The sequence below is a fragment of the Silurus meridionalis genome, chromosome 25 (assembly GCF_014805685.1).
Source record: "Silurus meridionalis isolate SWU-2019-XX chromosome 25, ASM1480568v1, whole genome shotgun sequence".
NCBI lineage: Eukaryota > Metazoa > Chordata > Actinopteri > Siluriformes > Siluridae > Silurus > Silurus meridionalis.
Window position 1 is genome coordinate 6,232,930 of NC_060908.1, and position 27,314 is coordinate 6,260,243.

General features: G+C 36.0%; 1 protein-coding gene across 1 annotated transcript in view; it reads left to right on the forward strand.

Moving 5' to 3' along the window:
• srrm3 (serine/arginine repetitive matrix 3) overlaps nt 1-27,314 on the forward strand; it is a 79,643-nt gene that overhangs the window by 27,952 nt on the left and 24,377 nt on the right. The window contains exons 2-3 of the mRNA XM_046839838.1: nt 9,898-10,130; nt 21,831-21,932. Coding sequence (XP_046695794.1) covers nt 9,910-10,130; nt 21,831-21,932 — 323 coding nt within the window. The 5' untranslated portion in view covers nt 9,898-9,909. The remainder of the gene's footprint in view (nt 1-9,897; nt 10,131-21,830; nt 21,933-27,314) is intronic.

Sequence of the window (27,314 nt, forward strand, 5' to 3'; positions counted from 1 at the left end):
TTAAATGGTCTCTGTGTTTGTTTTGTGCTCCTAATATTTGTATCTGTATCCATATCTAGACCTAACTTTTAAAAGTGTCTCATTAGGGAGTAATGTAAGCTCAATTTTCAACAAAAATTTGTTTCCATTTCCCAATTCCTACTGTGCTGGCAGATTTTCAATGTCTTACTTCCTGCTGAGTCCCGTTCACTTTCAGTATGTCACTACTGAAGTGATAATTTCTCACGTACTAAATTTTGACTGGTAGAAAATGAGCTCATGCTAAGCTAAACAGTTATAGGTGTACCAGTTTAACCACTACACCATCTAATTAATATTGGTTACAATAAGATTTTCCTTTAACCAGTAGAGCAGCAGTTGCTTCAAATTTTTTTTTTTACTGTTATGCATAGACTAGTTGCTTTATCAGTTCATGTACTGTATCTGCTCATAGACACATATTCATTTGTTGCATGTTTTAATCCCTGACCCAATATATAGAATTTTCATAGATTGACTACAGTATGATCCTCATTTTATTCTTCCCTGTACCTCTCTGAGGCTGAGTAAGAACCAAAAATGTCTTCCCAAACCCCTTCATCACCTAAAAATAAACACCAGAAACACCTGCTTTAGGTCTCTGTCCATTTCTCAAGAAACAGAGCAAGGCACATGAGGACAGAGGATTTAATCCTGCAATATGGCCACTACCTTCTCTTTTAGGAGGTTCAATAAAGCTTGAAATAGCTTTGGCTTCCCTTCCTTAGTCGTATTAAATGTTCTATTGGTAAAATGAATCAATCTGAGCTTAAACAAGGTCTTGAGAACAATCACACAGCTGTCACAGTATCTTTGCTTGCAAACCCTCTACCACAGAAAGTATTTCCTGATGAAAATCTTTTTCATCAGTGTTGTTTTATTTGAATACAGCCAGAGAGTGATCTAAAAACAATCATTCAATGTAAAACAAAATGGGGGCCTTTTTTTATTATATACTTTACTTCACTATTTATTTTTCTGACAACGATATACTATTACTCATTACGTTTCTTTACACAAATATCTGTACTTTGTACTTCTTACATTTTCAAACCAGACTTGTTACTTTAGTTTGAATCTATTTCGTGACATGATCAATATTTCTTCTTTTTAATACTCACGCAAAGTTGCATCTGAACAAACCACAAGACTTCTGTATCATTGTCTTTTATACCAATGAAAAGATGAGACCAAAGAGGAGATATCTAGCCATACATGGTCCCTCCATCTTGGACTGATTATTTGTAAAAATAAATAATGACACAATGTAATATATTGTGTTTTTGTTCATTTGAGTTTGCATTCACCTGATTCTAAGACCCACTAAGGACCGGATGATTTTGATATGTCCTGATACATACAGTAAAACCATATAATTCAAAGGTTAATATGGGTCAACAAGGGTTAATTCTACTAATAGTAACAATAGATACAAATGTATTGCACCAATCATGTCATAGCCATGGATAATCCACTTTATTAGGAACACCTGTACATTTGCTTATTTATACAATGATATTAATGGCTAATTAAATGGCAGCAGCTCAATGCATGTGATTATGCAGATACACGACTAGAGTTTTATGCTTTAATATACAAAATGTTAATGGAAAGGTTTACATTTTGTTTTTGATAAACTGTCTCTAGAGTTTGTACAGAATGTCAAAATGCTTTGACAACTCAAATAACCATTTATTACAACTACACACAAGCAGAAATGCATTTCAGAGCACTGTACATGTTGAGTTATGAGGCAGACGGGCTACCAAAGGCCACATCAGGTTCCATTTCTTTGAGCTAAGAAACAATTGAAGATTCCTATTCCTCATGTCATGGTTCCTAATAAAGTGTTTTCTGTTGCTTAGAAGCCTCATGCTGCCTGTATCAAGTGGCTTCTTTTAATAAACACTCTTATGTATATGTCCCTCATGATTCCGCAAACCTCAACACCTGGATCACATCTCTTGGAATACTTTTCTATATAACATTAATAATAAGAGAACAAAAATGGTATAGAATCTGGATGTGGAAGCTAATTGTGAAAAGTCCCCATTTCTCAGTGCTTTAACACCACTACTATTAAACACAAAGAGAATACTTTATCGATTCCTTGGTTTCAGTTCCTCCTGTTTCACTCATCTCTCTCTCTGGAAGGATGACTATCACTAGAATTAATGGAAGCCAGGCCAGATTTATTGCAGCTCCTTTTTCATGAATTCAATTGCACTGGATTTCTACTAGAGACAAGTGTTTCACTCTAAGGCTGATCCCCGTGATACATCCCTGACTTTCTGGGTCAAATAAAAATTCTCAGAAAAGCACCATATCAGCCTTCAAAATAAAATATTTCACACTCTACAATGGGCTACAAGACATTATTTTGTCAAATGTGTCAAGAATTGAGAAAATTAAAATTTGTTCCAAATTCCAAGGCACCCAAATGACCCATCATTGGCAACTCAAATTCATTTTTTCCCTGGAAGACTAGGTTAGATGTAATGCTCTCTGCCAATAAAACCTTTTAATAACCATTTCAATAGAAGAAATGTTTGCATGAAAGAAAGAAGCTTTTTTCCCCCCAACGAACCATCAAACTAATCTGACTCTCTGGTTTGTACAATTGGTTGCTGAACAAATTGACAGTGGAATGGAAACAAAATAAAGGTGTTACAGTGATTTTACCTGCTCTTGGCCATTTCTGTTTGCTAGAAGCTAGAAACATAACTTTACCATGCTTCACTGGAGCTCTTTTATGCCTTCACATTTCTACACACCTTCCATTTCAGGCTAGCCTTCCATTTTTCCTTGAGCCTTACTCTCCCCAGATTGCCTCGAAAAGAGCTGCTTGCTAGTGAACATGGCCAGCAATCTATTCCCGCCTCCACTGCCATATCTCACAGGGCTTATGGAAATAAACGTTTTTCTCCTGGAAGCACATGCTGGGCTGGTAACACAAGCAGGAATAGAGCAAATTAAGAATATGTGTGTGTGTGTGTGTGTGTGTGTGTGTGTGTGAGTGATGTTTTTAAAGTATACAACCTTTTAGTTGGAATCTGGCAGAGCAGGTAAGGGTAACAGTTACGAGTGGATAAGAAAAGTCAAGATTTTTATTGCTTTTATTTAACACTAGATTACAATTCTGTAGTGAAGAGAAAAGCATTGTGTGTTTTTTTTTATTTGTTGGAATATTTTAGATCCCCACCTTTCAAATATCCATCTCTTATATCTATCTCCATTGTAGCCTCAGATTCCTGCTCTCGGCTGATCTTCTGCTATTGTAGCCCATCTAGATCAATGATGCATTATGTTGTGCTTTCTGGAATGCTTTTCTGCTAAACACTATTGTAATGAGTATTTCTTTTATTTCTGATTACCTTCAGTCAGATCTATCCATTCTCCTGTCTTTCTCATCAACTGGCTGCTGAACTGTCACTCATATGGATGTTTCTATTCCTCCTGCAACATTCTGTACAAACTCTAGATCCTGTTCTGTATGACATTCGTAATAGATTTGCAAAAAAGTAGCTCATTTGGATGAACACATACCACAGCCAAAGCCACAGAGATCACATTATTTTCCGTATGACGCTTGACGTGAACATAAATTGAAGCTCTTTATCTGCATCCACATAATGTGCACCCACATTTATTGCACTGTTGCCACATGTCACTAATTTGGTTGGTTAGTGTATACCTCGATTTGAACTAGTAATTATACAAATAAAAACTGTAATTGAAAAACTGGAGCAAATAGCTAACAAACGTGAAAACAAATGTTAGTGTATTCAAATTTGACCTGATTTTGAAACAAATTGCAGTCACATCTCACTATTAAGAAAGTTAATGGTCCATTTAAGGGTTTGCATTTTTTTTGGGGAGTTTTTTTTTTGCTTCCCAAAAGCCCTGATCCAGTGTTGACATTAAAATGAAAAGAAACAGAGAGGTACAAATACATTTTTTTAAATTGTGTAGCAGGTCAACAAAAATGCAAACAAAAATGATTACATGTGGATATCATCTGACACATACAAACACACTGGCTGACTCCCACCTTATCACCCCCACTTGTCATTTTCTGGCCAAGGACACACTCCTATCATCTCCTACAAAGAGCAAAGAAAGATTATAGGCGAGGGAATGACAGAGAGAGAAACACAACAGAAGACAGAAGATCGAGCAAGAGAGCAGAAGAGCAAAGAACAATATGGGCTGCTCTTGTATGTGCATTTTTCATTTCTAACTAACTTTCTTTCGGCTTCTCCCATTAGGGGTTGCCACAGCGGCTCATCCGCATGTTTGATTTGGCACGTTTTTACGCGGGATGCCCTTTCTAACACAACCCTCCCCGTTACCCGCTGCGGCCCGGGTTCGATCCCCGGTCAGCAGTGGTGAGAGTGCCGCATCCTAACCACTAGACCACCAGGGAACCTGCATTTTTCATTTCTATTGGAGTATAATTGAGTTTTAGCGTGCATCCCGGCATTTTAGAAGTTTTACAGCAAGAACATACAGTATTTAACAAGATCACGAGGTGAAATGGACATTCTAATACTCCAGCAAGAGTAAATCCCATTTCTATTTATAATTATTAATTACAGCCTGAGAGTTTGCACTCGCATCAACCCTCACAGCTGGATTATTTGTTACCTCGGAAATAGAAATATCCCTGTCTTTAGTTACAGAACCGTATGTTCTTCCTATCACCACCTAACACTTGTTCCAGTCTAATTAGCACTAAGCTTTGTGTTACAGTGCCTTTATCACTGTCAGCCTTTACCAGCTCTATGTTTGGACTGTATTCTGGCTCATTAGCTGTTTCCTTGCTCTCTGTTCTGCAAGTAATCGTAAGACCAAAATATTTCCCTTCTATTTTTTTTTCCTGTTTATTTTATTTCTTTAAACAGAAATCAACACATATTAAGTTTTTCACAGTAAATAATGACATTCCATTTCAGACAAAGTCCATATACTGTAGGAAATTTTACAAAACATTTGCATCCTATTAGCAAACATGCCAAAATGCACTGCAATGCTTTTTATGTGGATTTGTTTATTCCAGCTTGTTTTAATGTGAAGCCAGAGGCTCTTGGTGATTAATTGACTTTTTATTCTCTTGCTGATGAAATATGTTGATAAGATATCTACAGCAGTTATTTACATTGGCTGAGAGCAGGGGCGTAGCCATCATTTCAAAAGTGGGGGGGACGAAATGTGTAGTGTTACCTGTTTTTTTTTCCTCCACTAAAAAAAGTAATCTACGCCCCTGGCTGAGAGACTTTTAGAGAGAATCTAAATGAATATATACAGTAGTAATAAAAGAAAATGATGGCCTTATTATCCACATTATTGTTACCATTATGACTTATTTTTAACAGTCTTTTCACCATTTTGAAAATGTTTCTATGAATCAGATATGTATTTTCAGAAGAATTAGTGAGAATGACAGTGACCATAGCAGTTTCTTTGCCCCTAAAACACCAGTTTAACTTATTAGCTTAATATAGACTCTGAGAAAAAGGAAGCATGAATGTCCCTCATTACAAGCTCTCAATTAAATATAACATCATAACATCTGTGGTTATTTGACCTTGGTAGCTGGCCAGGAGGACACGGTTAACAAGCAAGTGTTATACCTTTTAGGGGTGTAATGATTTGATTTGATTCATGACACTGGCTCGATGATTCAACTTGATTCTTTGAATATTTTGAGCAAAATTTGAATAAAGAAAAATTATGACTGAAAAGACAATCAGTTTCTGAATGTTCATTTTTGTTTATAAAAAAATCAAGTTTGATATTTACAATTCTGAAATTTATTTTCTAAACAAAATGTACTACCAAAAATAAATGAATACAAAAAAATCACTGACCTAAGGAAAAAGATCAAGTGAAATATTTATTATCAAATAGCTGGTGTCATATGAAAGGGAATGAAGAGTAACTGTTATACCACATTTGTTCAAACAGTGCAATTTCATTCGATGCATAATTAATAGAATGCAAATATTTTGGATTGTGACACATCATAAGCATAGTTACTCTACATCTCTAACAGTGTAAGTAAATAATGAAACTAACTAAATAAAAGATTATTTTTGTTGACGCACATCAAGATCCTCTTTCTTACATACAATAAAACAATTTAAAAACTATTATCATTAGGTTTTTTTTTTTGGTGCAAATTTGGATTCAATTTTATCCTGGCCTCTTAATGGTTCTTAGTTGTTTTGTTGTTGATGTTGCTGACTGTTTGCAATTATTTTAGATTTATGGCTAATTATTATCGATTGTGTGATTGTTGTACTTCTCCATAAATATGTTATTAAAACCTTTCAGCATACTCTGGTGCAGTGTTTTTTCTTGCGTTCGAATTAACATTCTTTCTTTGTAACTTTCTTTGGCTCAAACCTAATTGCCTAATATTTCCATCCTAGGATTGTTTTGCTGTTGTTGTTTTTTTTTGAATGATCGAACTGCATTAGCAGAATATAACACAGAAATGGCAGGGGACTGAGAGTGAGTATCTGACATAGTAGTCTGTGTAATTACAGGGAGAGAGAGATGTTTCTCCTGTGGGAGATGATAGTAAGCCGTCTGCACGGGACAAGCGCTTATGCAGACACAAACACACACACACACACACACACACACACACACACACACACACACACACACACACACTGTTCATCATCAAGACAACATAAATCATAGCTGCCTTGTATATATTACCCTTCTGAAGGATGTCTAATGTTGTCTTTGTTAGCTGTATTAGCCATGGATTTAAGAAATCTTTTTTCAGTCATTTTAATTAACTGCTTCTTTTGACAGCTTGGTATTTTCATAAGGCAGAGAAAAAAGACAAAATTTGCTCTGATCACATTTGCTGATCAGCAATAAATGAAAATGTGTGGAAAATATTAGCATAATTCATGCACTGTCTGTTTTTTCACAGTAAGCATCAAAAGCACTTTTTTACTAGCGTCAAAAGGGAATATGAAATGTGTGTTTGAGTACAGAATTAGCAAAATATACAAGGGAATAGCTGAATAGCCTTATAGAAATAAGAGCTAAAAAATAAGACATCTTATACCACTAAAAGCATTAATAACATCTCATGGAATGTTTTTAATGAATTCAATATAAATGAAAGATAAACTGATTTCTGCAACATAACTTTGGATTAATATTTGATGCAAATAAATATGTACAGTATATGACAAGCCAAACCAACCAAACACCCTGCTAAATGGATAGTTATTGAATAATAAGAATCTGCAGAATTTTTAAGTGTTTTAATGCCTTGAAATGACATTCACTTACTGGCCACTGTAATAGAAACGCCTTTATTAATGCAGTATGCCATGTAACCTATTATATGCCAGCAACATGTACATACATGTCAAGAGCTTCACTTGATGTTCCACTTCAAATGGGGAATTGCTGGACCATGACATAGTTGTTGGTTGGAATGTTCAGAATTTACACTGGTGCAAAAACAAAAACATGCAGGGATTGGCAATTCTTTGGGCATAAATGCCTTGTTGACAAGAAAGATCAGAGGAGAATTACCACATTGGCTTGAGCTGACTGGAATGTTACAGTGTGGTGATCAGAAAAGCCTCAAGGAATGAATGTTTTAAACCTTGTATTGTGTAAAATCATTCTTTATATATCATCAACTAAGCAAAGTGTACTAGTACAAAGTACCTCTTTATACCCTTTTATACCTCTTTTGGGGAAAAAGCCTTTACAGGTAGAAACAATCTGTTGAAAACTGAGGTAATGGGAAGGGAATGAAAGCGATTTGTTGGGTCGAACTGGCTTTAGGCCTTTTTTTTCCTTCAAAAATATTTGGTATGTAGATTACTTAATGGACAAGGAGGTAGGCAAATGTGGATAGATGGAATGGGTGGAGAATTGATTATTATGACTGGAGCAGTAGAGCTGCCTAAGGAATAGACGACAAGAGTATTTCACAGTGTTTCCAAAGCCGATGATTTAGTGGATAATCTATTCTGCGACGATGCCTCCTGCTGCTGCGCCAACTGTTAGGCTGCGCATCGCTTCATGATTTTACCCACAATACACGTCTTGCTTGCTAAATGCTCCCCTTCTGCCTTTCGCTTTTAACACCAGGACTAAAGGAGGCTCAGACAGACTAGATGCATTGCCGCTGATTTTAAATATACAGTAGACAAATTTTCATCGTTAGTTAACTAATCATGTAAAACTGATTTGTGTTTCAGCCTTAAACCTTATCTGCTTAATGGGACACGGTGAGAAAAGGACTCTTATTGTTTATAGTTAAATGCAGAATCCATCGCAAGACCTGAGGCTGTTTGACAGTGACAGTGATTAAACACTGGGTGGACATTTTCACTATTATAAAATAATGAGACCATTAATGGAGTTCTGGCTTCTATCCCAGAGGTAGAGACAATACACCCGTCCATCCCATAATCTGTCTGCCATCCCACCTTCATTTTTGCTTTCGTGCTTTTAGTGTGTGTTCATTGGATATTCCAACATATGCTTATTTGAGCTATGGCTAACCAAGATCCAGAATATTGGGCATGATCCGAATTAATAGTCTTCTATTAAGGATCAATGTCAAGCTGATAGAAGGGGGTGAGATAGTTTAAAACATTATATGAACATAATAACATATGAATTTCTTCTCTCCACTAGAAATAAATAAATCTTTACTATTAAAGTTGCAGTATTCCAAATATTTTGTCTATAAATTAAGTACTTTCCATTCAGTAATACTTGTATTTAAACTCTTATCAATATTTTATACTTTGACTTACAATATATTTTATTAATCCCAGTTTAAAGAAGAAATTATTCAAATTGTATATGTATACTGCATCAAGTATCAAGTTTTTATCCACACAAAAACCTTAAAAAATTAGTGCTTTTGTTTAATTGGAATTTGTGAGACGAAGATCATGGCCACTCAGAACCATTTAACTGCATTAATAGCTGTTTAACTCATTTTGTAAATCTGGTATTTTGACTTGTAAAGAGAAACATAGTAATAATTAAAGCACACATTTATAAATCGAGAAATGGCATGTTCATGAGCGTTCACAATAATGAGGTATGTCAGCTGTTCGTCATTTAAAATATCGTCCTCTGTCGCCCATAATGTACTTTTTAATGTCATTCTGTAGACATGGATAAACATCCTTCATAAATGCAAAGTGATCGTGAGCAATTAATTATTGATAAGACTGATTTTTTTTTTTTATTATTATAATTTTCAGAGCTCACACTCACTTTGCAGTGATTCTATTCAGTTGGTGTCATATTGATTTGGGAGTTATAAACAGGGCTACCGGATTTTTAAAAAAATGTTTAGACTCAAAAACTCAAAGCTACAGTATCTGCAAGAAAATTTCTCTTGGAGTCACAAGTTCACTGTGGCTCACTATGCCTATCTTTGCAAAATGACAATTGAAATTCTTCTGTACATTGTAGTTGTACTGTCATCACTTCCATGCTTCTTTTGTTTCCTATAACTTATTAGGTTTTAGGAAATGTATTAGATTTAGATTCATTTTGCTTAAAAACTTGCTCAAGACTTCCCTTGAATATGCTTAAGTATGCTTTTTGTACCTGCAACCTTGCTAAAAATCAGCCTTGCTGTAAAAAAACACCAATCTGGCAACCACCAATCTGTTTATCAATATCAAGAGTTTGTCCATGAGAATCTAAAGGGATTTTTGCCATGGGTTGAATTATAAAAGCAATGTTTTTTGTATGACCATGGATAATTCTCCTAATGAATTTGATTAAGGATAAGAGTATATCTAAGTAAAAAACACCATTGTACTATCAATGACCATGTTTCCTCTTTGTTTCTGTTTTTGACAGAGTGCCGTGGTTATGTACGACGGGGCGAGAGTGCCCTCTCCTGAGGCTAGTGCAAATGGTGCCCCGGGTGCCGCCACACGCCCCAATGGCGACGAAGAACTGGAAGAAGAAGAAACTGCCCCACCGAAGCCCGTGCTGGTCAAGAAGGCTCGCCGTGAGATCCTGGACCACGAGAGAAAGAGACGAGTGGAGCTAAAGTGCATGGAACTGCAGGAGATGATGGAGGAGCAGGGGTGAGGCACTGTCTGGGTGCATGTGTGGGGTGTGAATGTTAAAGGCATAAGTAAACATTAGCTGTAGAGAAAAGAAAAAGGATAGTTTGTCTGTGGTGAGATTGGGCTGCATACAGCATATTTGATAACACGTTGTTCTGGGCGTTTGCTTTCTTTCAGGCAGCCAGACTGAACCCCCCCACACACACACATACACTATTCCACGCTAGCTGTCTCGGGGGCTTTTTATATAAGTCAGGTAGCAAGAATAGTCTAATTATCCAGGAGGGCTGTGACCTTGTGTAATTTGGGTGTTTCACAGAGGTTCTTGATCAGGACACTCTTGTTTTGTTCGCATAACCTTTTGTGAGGAATCATTTATTTATTTTAAGAAAGTAATGTCAGAAGAACGATGCATTACTCGCTTAAATAAAGTCTTAGAACTTTCTTTAGGCAAAACTTCTGCCTATTTTGAAAAAAAAATAAATTAATGGTTACATTGATTATGGCAAAATAAAATAGCTTTTTTTTTATCCATCGAAACCTTCATAATCCATGCTTATTTTTTTGCTACGGAAAAGGCTTTTATATAAATGTTCTTACTTTTTCTTGCCCTACATCCCCTTCACAAAGTAAAACTACTTAATACGCCTAATCCATTTAGTTCACCCCCATCAACCTTCTTAGAACAGCAGATGGTATGCTCCTCATTAGAAGTTCTGGCTATCAGATTGATGAGTATGATAGGAAGCTGGAAGTCAGGGAGGAGAGCATGACCATCTGCCAAAGGGGCCATCAAACATTCACACAGGCACCCTATAAAGCAGCTTTTTCTCAAGAATACTGCTCTGTAATCAGTGGTTGAATTGAAAATTCACGGGTAAAGGGGGGATGGTCAGTTAAGACTATTTGTGTGAAGGAGGTCAAACCCCAATGAGAATGGAGAAACCCATATAATTAACCCATATGAAGTTTGTAGTCTATTGAAGCCAGAGTGCCTTTAACTGAAAAAATATATATATATTTTCATGAGCTTATTAGAGCGTCAAATGTTAGGCACATTTTGTACACATCATGTGTATAATAATACATTGGCTTTTTCTGCGGCTATAAAGCATTACCTCACTGATCAACTTATTAAAATTTCGGTTTAGGTTTATATTTTAGACCAACTTCTAGACTTAATTGTTTTTGCACTAATGCAATTTGAATAAAACCTATAAAAACCTATATAAATATAAGTGACAAGTCACATAATACCAAAGAAAATTGTGATTTGTTAGAAAAAAATGCTTTGTCATGGACCTCAATATTTAAAGTTGCAAGCATTGTTTTTTAAACACTTTTAAACATTCTTTGACTAAACATTTAGACTTTGTTAGTAGGACACTACACACTTTACCATATTAACACAATATTTTTATTTCTACTAAACTATTGAATGAAATGTATTAAACTTGAGTTTTAGTTGTTAGAACGCTAATATTAAAGATTAGACAAACTGTATTGATTGATCTGAAAAATGTTGGCATTGTGAGCTAGCATACTAGTAGTGAACTAGTCAGATACATAAATCAGTTAATAATAATTGCAATGAAGCAAAATTATGTTTTGTGGTATATTTTTTGTGGCTACTGTTAAATCAACAATTAGCTAGTCAGCTACACAAGCAGGCTAATGCTAGCAGTGATATGCAACTCTGTGCTATTAATGAGCAAGATTGTTGTGGTACTGTATATTCTGACTGACTAGATTTTTTTCTTCTTCTAGTTGCTAGCATGATAGTTATCTAAGTACGGCAATAGCAATTGTGCTAAAACCTTATGTTGTGAGATTTTTGATTACTTAAGAATATGACAGCATGAATTAGTTTAACAGTTAACTAGTACATAGTTACATAAGGTATTTTTTTTTACATTTTAACCAAATCTTTGTTAATAGTTATAGTGATATAGTATAGTATATAATATAGTATAGTATAGTAATAATAGTAATATTTTGGATTATTATGGCATGTTTTTGTCAGGTTTGTCTGCTGGCAAATAGATTGTTGAAGCAAATCAAGGCACAGATTCCAAAACATTACTCGTTGCAAATGTATACTTCATACAACATTCTGCACTAAAACTCAATGCTGTGTAACCCCTGCAAAATATTTCTATTCATTTTCTCAATTGTCACACGGGTAATTGAAATCCTGATGTGTCAGGCAACATGTTGTACAAGCCTTAATTTTGGACAGACAAAATATCAATAATCAGAATGTCACATTATACCAGCATCGATCCTAAACTGGTGGAATGATGGAAGGCTAATTATTTAGAATGTTTCTGAACACGTATCAGAATTGTATTGAATTCTGAATTGTATTGAATCATAATGAGAAATAATGAGCAACTACGCTTATGCATTTTCCCTGTAGAGTTTTGCTCCAGAACCTTGCATGATCTACCTCTGTTTGGAAATGTCAATCATGAAGACCTTTTAATTAAAGCTTAAACACTGAATAAAATGAACAACAAAAGATGCAAGTGTGATGGAAAGGGTGTGCATATCTTACAGTAACAGACCACACTATAAAAATGAAAATCTTCTGGGTACTATTTAAATGCACACACACACACACACACACACACACACACACACACACACACACACACACACACACACAGAGTACTGTGACTGCAGCCAGAGGGCATTCATCGTCAAATGTGTTTTATGGCATTTCCACCCTGGGAGCCAATTAGTCGTCTGCACTCACAGTGCATGCGTGTGTGTCGACTCCCCTCCTTTCAGCCTTCTTTCAGCTCATCTGCTTAGTGCCCAACCCCACACACACATACACACACATTTAAGCACAGAGCAGATTTAGTCATGACATCGGGTGGAGGAGAAGAAGGGGCAGATCACTTAAGAAGAATAGAGACACTTTTGGATAGCTTTGAATTATATCTTAATAAATAGGATTAAAAAAAAATCTGATTAATTAAGTATTAATAATTAAATGTTTGTATATATATATATATATATATATATATATATATATATATATATATATATATATATATAATGGGATTTATACTATTCCACTATTCATAACTGTATGCACTGCCACTTTAAAGCAATTCACTCTTCTGCTGTTGCACTGGTTAGTGTGTTCACTTTGACTATGTTTGCACTGCACTGGCACTTTGATTCACCCCAAGTCTGCTGTTAAATCAGTTTACACATGGTTGCACATGGTTACACTAAACACTCCAGGCTACTACTCTATCAACTGTATATTTATTTCTTTAAATAATGCATATATTTATATATATATATATATATATATATATATATATATATATATATATATATATATATACCAATAACGTCTGCTTTTTACTGTCATCTGGGATTAATTAAATTGTCTATCTATCTATCTATCTATCTATCTATCTATCTATCTATCTATCTATCTATCTATCTATCTATCTATCTATCTATCTATCTATCCGTCTATCTATCCGTCTGTCCGTCCGTCCATTCGTCCACTCGCCCGTCCGTCCGTCTATTTATCTATCTGTCTTTGAGCACTATAAATATGTACACAAATTAGGCAAAAAGTTCAATATGGTATCCATTTTATTATCAAGGGAATATTTCAGTTTTTTCATCTCTGTTTAACTCTTTAGCAGAGGCAAGCATTTTGACAAATGTCTCTTTTTTCTAATAAATGAAAATATAAAACTTCTTCTTCTTTTGGCTACTCCCATTAGGGGTTGCTGCAGCAGATCATCATATTACCCTGTACTTTACATCTGCCTCTTTCAAACTAACTACCAATATGTCTTTCCTCACCACATCCATAAACCTCCTAAGCGAAAATACCAAACATATTTACCTAAAACCTGAATCAATCCACTTCTTAAAACTGTCATTATGACGCGTATCTCATGCAGCGAGAATGCCATTGCCGATGCAAGAAACCCAATTAACACAGTTCAACAGTCTCCTTTTTCTCTGCAGCCACAGTGTCACTGCCTCCATACATCATCTTTGGCTGAAGCATTAATATTAACCTTGATAAATAACCCCGGTTTTCTGTGAATTTTGGTCAATTTTTTTTTGTGCATTATAGTTTTCCTGGGGATTTGAAATAAAGGCAAATTGTGCGTTTTTGCTAATTTTACTGGAACGGAAATGCAAAAGTATAAATGTTGTTTTTAAAAAGCTTAACAATTGTTTTGACTTTTCTTCATCTCGTAAATGTCCTTGAAAGTATATTTGCGACCATTTTAATTTCTTCTCCTTTGTCAGCCATTGTGAAATGAAAAAATTTACGCAAAAATATTTGAGCTTGTGCAGTTTGCTATAAATGTGGTTTGCTAGCGCTGACTAGTGTGTTCTCTGACTATCCAATCAAAGGTCAGGAAAAGCAGCATGTACTTTACACTACTGGCGTAAGCTTACTTTGAACCTGGCAACACATGATGTAATGGCTGAAATCTGACTGGATAGAAATGACAACATAAACATATACTGCTTGAAGCAGAGCAACCAGTGACGAGCCGTGCATTTGGTACCTGGGCCTTCAGTGAGGATTTACCCGACTTAATCCACCTCTTAATACCACCACTATCACGTCGCAATTATAGAAACCATCAATACTATACAATAACGCAAATTAACAATGCGTGGCATTACAGAGAAAGAGAGGCATTTTGCATATGGAGTATCAAGCTCCCAACCTCTACACTACAACCGTATTTGTGCCACCTACATCATCTGGAGCAATTCAGAATCCTAATTCTGCTTTGTTAATCATTATTGTGTGTGAAGGAAGATGCTGAACACAGTGTTTTGTGGACTTGATGGTTCCCATTCATTATCAATTGGGCTTAGACACACACACACTCACACACAGACACACAAATTAAATGCTACATACAATGTTCTCTGTATGGATATAATTGTAGGTATACTGTACATCAAATTTGTATATGGCTAACGGCTATAAATCTGACCTGAAAATCTCTAAGAAGAAATATTTTCAATATAATACAGTTCAAGCACTACTCCTATGAGTTGATTGAATTATTTGGTTCAGTAAAAGCTTTTTTGTAACGGTTTTATTTTTTTTTATTAGAATTGAGAGTAATACTTTTTTTTTTTTACTGCAGAGAATGAACTATGTATGGATTTTACTGCAGCATGTGAGAGAAAGAATGCAGCTTTGTTGAAAAGCTGTCAAATATCCGTTGGATTGGATAGCCGCTGAATATAAAGTGCAGTCTTGTTAATAAAAGGTGGATTTCGGGGTCTGTTTGTGAGCAGGCATGGATAAGATAGAGCAGACTCACTTCCTCCCCGTTCAAACACACCAGATCCACCAGAATTGTTTTCCAACACACACATGCTAAGATAAACCAACACATACATGCACATGCACATACACACACACACACGCACACACACACACACACACACACACACACACACACACACACACACACACACACACACACAGGCTGTCAATGGTAAAGGTCCCTCTGCATACAAGCTGATAAATCCTGGTATTGTTGTAAAGGATCCCTTGTGACCAGCATCTCTGAATGCATGATGGTTGCTCTTGGTTACTGTGATCCTGGGTGAAATCATGTTGTGTGAAAAGTGTGTTCAACTAGTGCACTCTCACACTTATATATAATGGTCATTTATACACCACTAACAACTACATGACATTGAAGAAATAATAAAATAAATAAATAAATTAAAATTACAATTAAAAAATTAAAAAAACAGCTCTATTGTTCAAACTACACAAAATGAACAGTTTTATCAATTGGACAATGTTTATTTCTACAATTGTCAAGAAAGTAATCCAAATTATTAGCACACATTTACTTATTTTACTTCACAGGTACTTATCAAACACTGCTGATGATATGTTATGGTACATCAATAAAACATACAGTATATGAATGAAATTAGTCTGTGTTTCTTCAAGTGTAGTTGCTGACATTTTGATTAGTGTCAGGGATAAACACCTTGAATTTACAGTCTGGGCTAGGAAGAAATCAGCACTCCTTGTTGTTTTGTTTATTATTATTAATGCTGGTGATGCTATTGTTCTTTAATATAAAGTCTCCTGGGAATTTTACACACAACGCTGCCAACAGTTAACAAAGGAAGGTGAAGAAAAAACATCCAGTAAACAACAGTTGGAGGGAGAAAACTCTTTTCAATTGTGGTGAGCAGAAAGGCATATTAGAAACACAATAAACCTTGAGGTCTTGTGGGGGTGTGCTACAAAAGCATGAGCTCAATATTACTATTTTAAAAGCAGTAGTAATAATGATAAGGCATAGAAGACCACTCTGATAACAAATGTTGAAATGGTGGTCATTATAAAAAAAGGGAAAATAAAATAAATAAATGGGGTACAAACAGGGTATTTATTCTTTTATTTGCTTGCAGGTGTTGGTGCTCGATACCGATGAGTACCAGCCCACTTCAAGCACTGGACATGAGACTTTGAAATTGCATTATATTGAGGGCAAACACTGTGACAATAGGCCTTGGCAGCTTCACACTGCAGTCTGGACACGCTCCTCTGATTTCATTTTCCGGTAGAGGCATGCTAAACTAAATTGAAAGTGCCGCTGTTTGACATCGAGAGTCTGCCGCTTGTCAGAACGGGGCCATTTGGGCAATGCCGTGTTTATCAGTACTGTTCGAGAACAAACTGCCCTGCAGGAAATGCCAGTTTTGGAAAATTGGTTTCTTGTATTTCGTGCAATTACAACACAGGACAGGATAGAAAACGCTTGGTCTTTTGCACTGAAAACGTATGCATGCACCTACCACCCATGCATGTATTATATCATTTGTTTGGAAGCAGCTGTATATTTGATTTATCTCATAGTTTTCAGAATGTGAAACAAATGTTCTTCTTTTCAGAGTATACTGATCATTTTGTAATCCCCAACCAATTTACAACAAAGGCTTTTGAAACACCTGAGACAGACAGCAAGATTTAATAAGCCATACCTTATAAGTACAACCTGATACTAACCAGTATAAGTCTGCAGTTTTTATGGTTGTTATAGTTACAATGTAATGCCAAATTTTTTTTTATTTATAAATTAGCAACTTTTTTAATGCAAAAAAAAATGCCTAAGAACATTAGATATTTTGTTCAGATTTCTCTTTATATATTATATATTTTTTTATCAGAAGATATCAGTGATCACATGATGTCTGTAAGATATTTCAATACCCCTGATAGCCTGAGTCATATACTGAGAATTGACCAATGTTAAAAAAATTTTTTTTCAGACAATACAAAAATGATTGTCATTTTATATGACACACAAAATATACAGTGCTGCTATATTCTGCTATATACAGTGCAGCACTACATAGAGATCAGAGACAAACCTTCTGTTTTCAACCACATGGCCATTCATTCAGTACCAGTACATAATAGTCAATTATTTGGTGGTAAACTATAATTACATTTCTTCAATTTTTACTGGAACAGCCATGTAGTATTTTGTTAGATTTGTCATATTTTCTCTTTTGACCAATTTCGGACATTTTCAATCAGTGTATAAACACTAGACTTATACTATTAACCATAAATCTGCTTTGTGAACTATTGGAAATTACATTCTTTGGGCTCTGTTGAAAATAAAAAAAAGTCAACAAAGATTTCAGAATCATATTTTGGCGTATTATTAAGAAACCTAATTATTATTAAGAAACTTAACACACCCTCATTATTCATCTCAATCCATTCCACAACCATGTATTTATTTATTATTTATACTTTTATACCACATTTTACTGTTTACATGCTGCTTTTTTGCACCTCTTGACTGCTGCTACTGCTGTTTTTGCACTGCATAGTGTTTGTTTATATATACTCTTGGTTATAGTTTTTATAGTTCTCTTTGCACAGTGCTGTATATTCTAAGTATACAGTAGGTTTACTGGTCGGCGCTATCTTGTGTTATGTGTATTGTCTTGTGTTGTCTTGTGTTGTCTGTCTGTACTGTTGTCTGTCTGTCTGTACTGTTTTTCGTCTGCACTGTTTGCACTCGGTTGCACTTGATGCACTTTATGTAGCTTTGTGTTATGTGTTGTAGCTCTATGTTGTTTAGTGTAGCACCAGGGTTCTGGAGGAACGTTGTCTCGTTTTTACTGTGTTCTATGTACCACTGTGTATAGTAGAAATGACAATAAAAGCCTCTTGACTTGACTTGACTTGAAACCGAGGGAATACATACAAAAATAGAATGGCTTAGTCTTGCTTTTTTATGATATTGTCACATAAACTGCTCAGTTTGACTTTGGGCATTGCTGCTGTGCTGAGAATCCAAGAGTAAAAGTGCAACCAGGGTAAATTTTACTACCTTTTTTTTGCCAGTGAAATAGGAGCAGAGATATTTATTGTGTTCTCTGCCGCCAAATATAAGGTAACCAACAGCTTCAAGTACAGCATTCTAGAGAAAATGATATGAGCACTGAAAGCAGGCAGTGTATATAACTCAATGCAGTCATTAATTTTGGCAATTCGCTGCATTTGTTATGTGGCCGAGCTATCGAATTTGCATTTCCCCTCTCTCTTTTAATGTCAGCGCATATTATACCAGACTACTGTGCATTTAAAATGAAATATTTAGGTGTGTGCTTTAGTATGGATTTTTTTGACTGAGAGAACATCTTTAAGGTTTCTTGGTTTAAGTCTCACACACATACACACACACACACACACACACACACACACACACACAGTCTGTCAGTATCATTTTCAGACTGCAGTAGCTGGAGATGATAAGGGACATGACATGCTCTTAATGAACTAATCTCTTTTTGCTGCTGCAGGAACGTGTTGTATTCTAGACACCAAACCTAATCATCATGATTTAAATCACATATCAATCCCTGTACCCAATCCCTTTTTCGTATTCTTATTACATTGCTGCTCTTACTATTCAAACAAACAACAAAGGAAGATATTTCTACATTAATTTCATACTTGAAAGATGAGATGCGGATGCTGGAACAGGCATGGGTTTTCTAGTTCAAGTGAAGAGAAACTATCAACATCTGTAATATCAAGTGCACCAATTTGAAACCATTTTCTGTTCATTATATGGTACTTTATTAAAGAATATTACATGCATTCTTGAAGCACCATAATGCACATGCTGTGTCCAAACAACTAGTGATTGCCAAGTCCAAAGTGTTCCTGTGTAATTGAAATCAGTATCATATTTTTGTATACTTTTCCAGAAAAGGTTCATGATTTTGGATGCAAGTTGATTGTTACTTGGCTTTCCAAAGGCAAACAAACTTTTGAACACTTTGACAAAATTAGATTTAATGGGGAAAAATTAAACAAGACTCTTTGATTGAGTATGATTCTGTGGAAGAAGTGTGCGAAAAGTTCTGTGATGGGTCATTTTAAAATGTCCGTCAAGCGGACTTTCAGTGTGACAGCATACAGAACTCAGTTTTCAATCCTTTTTGAGGGCTAATAGTCAGAAAGTTGAGTTCTGATCTCTGTGGTGCAAAGCTTCCAAGTTTGACCCAGTTTCAGTTCTAATTCAGGTTGCGTAACAGCTTTAACCAAAAGGAATTAATGTAAATGGGATGTGGTTGCACACAGATCCACAGTGGACTTAGGGTTTGATATTTGAAAAGCCTTCTCCAAAAAAAAAAAAAATATTCGGCCAGACCGAATATTGCTGCCATGTGAGAAATAAATTATAAAAAACAAACTTGTTTATATTTGAATAAATTACAGCACGGTAAAAATTCTCACTTTGCTCCAGGAACCTGGAAGTGACAAGGTCATGATCTATTTACGGATCAGACAACGGCTTGACCTGCTCTGCTCTCTCCTTTTTGTCATGGCTGACAGCTGATTTCAGGCATTTGATACACGTGAGCTGCATGTTTACACAAATGACTTTGGCTTTGTCCTTATAGTCGCCTCTTTAGTTAGAGATTAAACCACACAGATTTCCTGCTCACAAGGGATTTATTTTTGGATGGACATCCATATTTTATTGGTGAAAGGCCCGGATTAATCTGCTGTGTGTCGGCAGGATGATGATTAATTATGATGGAGTCAGTAGACCTTCTTTTTCGTGAATAATATTTCTATTTGGTTGTTGAAATATTTGGATTCAGACACCACTATGCACAGTATGTACAAGTGTTCTTTGGATGAATGGTAAAAAAGGCTGGTCTTGGATTATCCAGTCGACTGTATAAAAATGCTAAATGCAAAGTATTATTATTTACACTTAGTGTAAATCATTGGCACATTTGACCTATTTTGAAAATTTTCACAAGGTTTTGGATCTTATTTCACCAACTGCCAGTCACCTGGTAAAAGAATTCTGAATGACTTGATTCTGAATAATCCCTATCTTGTAAGGCGTTTGTCCTTCTTTACTTTGAGAGCAAGCGTAATGAGTTCAGCTCTCCTGGATGATTTGCAATGTAAAAATAGACACAGCGAAATCACAGTGGGACCAGAATTCACACCCAGGTTTAACGCATACACCACAAAGAATGTGTTCCAGCATATTGGAAGGAACAGAGACACCCTTCGTTCACCCTTCATATGTGGTTTATTTGGCTCGGAGAGGTGCAACTGTGAGTGAATGTGAGCGAATGCCAACAATTTTTGTGCCATCTGTGATCGGGAGTTCAAGAGAAGAGCACAGCTATATTTGATTTTGCAACAGAGGCCAATCACAGTATGAGCATGTACATGTACTAATGCAGTTAGTACTCTCCTTTAAGCGTGTTCAGTCTGCCGATAGAGTGTAAAAATACAAACATTTTTGGTACTTTTGTATGACTGTATTATGCATTTGCTTAATAAATGATTGTTGCTGGAAAATAAACATGATGTCTGGTTATATAATGCAATGTGTTATACTGGCATGTTGTTTTGTGTTTTTTATGTTTTTTGTATCTGCAGTCTAGCAAAATTACAATGAGCTTTGTTCCTGTTTGCCAGGTTTGGTACATAGTTGGTCTCACAACTAACCAAGCCAATTATTTCTACTATAAATGTGTATTAAAATATACAAGCAAGTGTATAGATTTTTTTTCAGGATACTTCCTGGTCATAATGTTTCTTCCTTATCAACACCACAATATACACCAACCCATACAGTATACAGTACATGTAGCAGATTTACTTTAGCTTTACCCTGCTAGATTGGTATTTACTATTAGTATTAATTCCAGTTATAAATGGTTGAAATAAATTAACGTCAAAAGTCATGTAGGCCAATAAAGAAATGAAAGTATGCCATGTTACGCCTAATTGCTAAGCAGGTCGTATTGATTGATATAGAATCCAAATGCTCCTGACACACAGTATAGCTCTGTCAAGATCTAAGACTGGTGCACACTGGTGATCCCATGACCCATTCTCTTTGTGTGTATGACATCTCTATTGCAGTGCTTGACAAGCTACATGTGTGTTATGGGCTTGTTCCGTTTCATGCCATTTGACTCCTGTCACTGGTTCTGATGCACACTGTCATTTATTATTCTATAATAGACGGATGGGCACATGATGATAGCAAGTGTGGAGATTATACATGTGTATATAGTGTATGTGTGTGTTTGTGCACATTTGTGTGGTATATCTATGCATGTCTGTTTGCAATGTTTTACTCAGTGTTTGTGTTCTACATGCAGATACTCCGAAGAGGAAATCAGGCAGAAGGTTGGGACATTTCGGCAGATGCTGATGGAGAAAGAGGGAGTCATAACCAGAGAAGGATCTAATCCCAGACCGCCGTGAGTCTCACACACAGACACACTCTGATTCGAATGAATTTTATGCTAAACCTAAAGCTAACTCTAGCCTTAGACCAGCAACCGTTCCATTGGTTACATTTATATTGTTGTCTATTTCTTGTAATAGCCAATTTATGTACAGACACATCAATAAAAATAACCCTATCATTAATATTAATTAGAATTTAATCATAGGACCAGTCAAGTGCCACACTCAAATCCTGGATGTGTTGAGTTTACTTGAAAAATTAAAGGAAACTGGTTGCCCTAAAGAAAAAATGAAGTAATGTTTACTTGATAGATTTAAGATTCACTTGAGTAAACATAACCTTAAATTTCAAGTTTCTCATACAATTATTTTCACTTGAATAGACTACAGTATTTGCTTTTAAGTATCTTGTTCTGTTAAATTACTTCACATTTTACTTACATTAAATTATATACAAAAGCGAACAAACAACATTTTTTACATTTTCTTTTCTTTTTAAGTTTTCATTTTAAAATACAAACAAGTGAAGAAACATATTTAAAACAAGTTTGCCAATGTTTTTATTTTTTTTATTTTTACACCTTTTAAAATGAAGTCAACCTTTCCAAGGTTTCATTTTGTCTCCTGCTGGACAAAATGGAAAGTGTTTTTCTAACACATTGGATTCTATTCCAGGGCATAAATTAGTCCAAATGGTTGCCCAGTTCCATCACTGAATTCCTTTTCAAAATGATGCAGAATCAGGAAGGGTTAGGTTGTGGAATTTTGGGGTCCAAACAGAGGATTCCTACTGGAATTTGTTGATACGAATCCATGTCAGTGACGTTCTAACAATAAGAAACTATTTGACAAAATGACATTATCATGACAGGTAATTAATGCTGTTCTTCACAATTAAAATGTACATGTACACAACCTTAGAAAAAACATGGTTTATAAAGTTAGTTTAAATTTACTCACCGGATTTACTAAACTGTGGTTGTCATGTCGCACTGTCTGCTCCTTTTGGAAGCACGTTGTGGACGTTATGTGTCACAGGGGATAAACTGAACGGTGTTCGCCGCAAGCGAGTGAGAAAACCACCTAGTATTCTATGCTCACTATCAGTCCCTTGATGGGAAAAAATAAGAACAATAAACAGACAACTAAAAAGCAACAAATCTCTCTTCACAGCCGTTCAAGTGTGATTGTGTTAGCAGCACGAGAGGTCGAAATATTGTAAGTTAACAGACAAAATGTCCTAAAATGTTCACTTTATTGTGAATATGTTTTTACTATTTACAAACATCTTTATGATGAAGCAAATGAAAAAAATTAACAAATGTGCCATGGCAAACTATGTCTGCCGAACTCGTCTGTTAGGTGTTTAAGCGGGACCCACGCACAAGCCAAAATAGTTATTCACACATTCAAATATGTCTACAGAAGTAGAATTTACTTACATTTTAATAGTAATACACCAATCTTAAATAATTGAAGTATGTTGCAATTAAATTGATTAATTACATATAAAACCCGGGCTAACGGTGCATCCGTGCGATTCTCTAAAAAATGAAATATAATCTACATCACAAACTGACACACACACATACACAAACACACAATATCACACAGACACGACACAAATTTGCCCATCGGTCACATTTAGATCTTATTGAATTGTGGTTCCTGCAGATCTTAAGCTTGGTGCTGTGGTTTGAACTGTAGTGCTGCTCTAACAGTATCACATAACCACAGTGGCAAAACACACACGCACACACACACACACACACACACACACACACACACACACACACACACACACACAGAGCCCCCCTTTCAGACCCTCTGTATAACTAATGAGGGTGCTAACTAGTTCAGAGAGGTCTGAGACCAGCCTCAGACACCTGTCATCCATTATATTACTATAATATTATCAGTGGTGAGACTATAATACGTTATTATTGTACCATAGCGCTTTAAAAAAAACTCTAAATTCTGATTGGTCAGAAGGTCTTGACTCATTTTCTGACAATAGCAAGAGCTGCAGGATTCGTGGATTCATATTATATGAGGAAGTTTGTTGTGAGGAAATGTATCATATAAGTGTTATTGTATATTTAAGATGTTGGGAAGGATTCAGCAGTGTTAGAGCTTTGTAACAATCCAGACATGAAGCTGCAATTTCACATTTTCCTACACATGAGAAAGAGAAGAAAGCTGTAACATAAGTGATAACAGGAACTAAATGTTTTTTGCAGATGTTCTGCAACATTAAATGTAGCTATAAATGGATAAAAAGTACAATATTGTCTTCTTTATTTTAACTTATTATATTGAAATGTTTACTTCTGTCATTTGCACACATGCACATATACATGCCTAAACACTCAGACACACAAATAACCCTATTTAGAAATTCTCCTTATTTCTTCATTTTGCTGTTTTGGACACTGAGCTACTCAGAGTGTTGACTTAGCTTTTTTGTGCAGGTGAAAAATGACCCTCTGTTAATTCCATAGTGTGGCCTTGCCGATACCACGGCAGCCATATATCACAGAAGAGACCGTGGGACAGCAACTTAATAAAATCACATCGCTCACTCGCTCCAACACATCCTCTCTTTCTTTTCCCCCATGCTCTCTTTATCTCTTGCCACAGCCTCCATATTGCCTTCAGTCAGCTTCCGAATTATTGTCATTCTTTATAAAAATATGTACATAAAATCACATGTACATAAATATTCCCAGCCTTTGCTCAATACTTTATTGAAGCACCTTTGGCACCAATTAAGGCCTCAATTATTTTAGGTATGATGATACAAGTTGGCACAACTATTTTTGGGCATTTTCTCCCCATTCTACTTTGCAGAAGGTTGGATGGGAGTGTCGGTGCACAGCCATTTTTAGATCTCTTCAGAGATGTCCAATCGGGTACAAGTCTGGCCTCTGGCTGGGTTATTTAAGGACACTCACAGGGTTGTCCCGTAGCCACTCCTGTGTTTTCTTGACTGTGTGCTTAGGGTTGTTGTCCTGTTGGAAGATGAACCATCATCCCAGAGCGCTCTGGAGCAGGTTTTCATCGAGGATGCCTCTTCAAATTGCTGCATTTATATTTCCCTCAATCCTGACTAGTCTCCCAATTCCTGCCACTGAAAAATTTCCCCACAGCATGATGCTGCCACCACCATGCTTCACTGTAGGGATGGTACTGGCCAAGTAATGAGAGGTGCCTGGTTTTCTCCAGACATGACGCTTGGCATTCAGGCAATAGATTTCAGTCTTTGTTTCTCATGGTCTGAGAGCCCTTCAGGTGCCTTTTGGCAAACTTTGTCATGTGAATTTTACTAAAGAGTGGCTTCTGTCTGGCCACTTTACCCTACAGGCCTGATTGGTGGAGTGCTGCAGAGATAGTTGTCTTTTTGGAAGGGTCTCCTCTCTCTCCACAGAGAAATGCTGGAGCTCTTTGAGAGGCCCTTCTCTCCGATTGCTTTGTTTGGCCGGGCGGCCCGCTGTAGAAAGAGTCCTGGTGATTCCAACCTTTTACAATTTATGGATGATGGAGGCCGCTTTGCTCATTGGGACCTTAAATGCTGCAGAATTTTTTTGTACCCCTCCCAGATCTGTGCCTCGATACAATCAATGGAGTTTGTTGTCAATCTCTCTGTGTAAAAAATAAAGCTTATATAATTGTTTCATTGACACAATTAGCATAGGTTTATGGTTATCCATGTATATTTATCCATTTATATTGCTCTATTTAAAACCAGTTCAGACCTAACTAATCACTGTGTGTTACAGCAAAATGATGATTAAAATAATTATTTACTTTAAATCGATGCTCATAAAGGGCTTGCTTGTCCCTAGTAGGCCTGGTCATCTGCCCTTCCCTTAAACATATTATTATTATTATTATGTAATGAAGTTTAAAATTATTGTATTGATATTTTTTCTCCAATGATTCTGGTGCTGAATGTGTAAACATCCTTAGAGTCGGTTAGGTCTCATCCACATTGGCTAACGAAAGCCTAATCTGTAATATAAAAGAGGCTGAAAAGTGACCCATGAGAGATATTTGTGTTGAAAGATCTCAGTATTAAAGCCACTTTTGACATTGCATTATGCTGAAATCCAATGAAAACTGTAGAGAGTTATGCTGAGTTTATTTCTCTGTGCTGCAGCAAAGCGCAGCGCTTCATATTAACTGAGATGGCCGTATTATTCATTTCTTAGAATGCTCTGGGCTCTTCTTTTCAATATGAAAAGAAAAATGAATATGAAATCATTCAGCCAGGGGTGACCAGCTATAAAAATGCTTTCATGTGATTGGATAGATTTTGCCACATAACCAGAGGATATTTGTTTTTGTTTTTTTAGAGAGGCAAAGGTCATTGCAAAAGAAGCACAAACACAGGTAGCATTTATAACCTGCATACCAGTTTATACTAATACTATAATATGACTCTAATACTATAATATGATTATTCAGGTATACAGTTTGACACTGGTTATTCAGCTTTAAATATCAATTACATTACATTTAATAGTATAAAGTATGCTGTTAGGAAGCATTTGCGATATTAAGAACCTTTTTTTAAGCCAAATCCTAATGGATTGGAATGGAAGCAAAGAAAAGTGGTAGAAGGCAAAAAAGGTTACGCCTCTTAAAGAATTATAGCCTCAAATGAAGTCCTTGTGCATCTGTGCAGCATTGCCGATTTAAAAATCAAAAGAAATCACTCTTGTAGCAGTTGCTCTATGAAGACTAGCAAGGGTGTAATTGCAATACTAACACTGCAAAACGCCTCCAGTATGTCCGAGGGAATAGATGCTGGAGAGCAAGTGAGGCAAAGTGCAATGTTAACATGCAAATTGCTTAATGTATCCTGACAGAACACACACACACGCGCACACGCGCAGAATGTGTATGCAGATGGTAGAGTTGTCTCTAATCCTGTTTATGCACAAATCCCAAGTGTGTGTGTGTGTGTGTGTGTGTTAGATGCAATTTGATAACCATTGCTATCTCACTTGTCATACAAGACCAAACATTTGTGAAATACAAAACTGACGATTATAAAGATTATAAGGAAGGACAAACAACAATCACAGATAGCAAATGAGGCAAAGCCAGACATGTTTGCAGAGTATAATTACAAAGCGTGGACATCAATAAATATAGCTAATGATCTGATTTGAAATCTTAATCAATGCTATGATTTCATTCCTAGCTCAGTTTTATATGTAAAAGCACTGTTATTTCTGATTAGTTCAAAATGCATCCACATAATGCGTGAAGGAAGAGTGAAAACTTGCTGTCATTTCTGCAGCGTGTTATTCCTGCCACTGAAACACTGACATGATCAGTGCAGCTAAAACACATATCAGTATAAAGAGCAGCTGATTTGGTTGGTT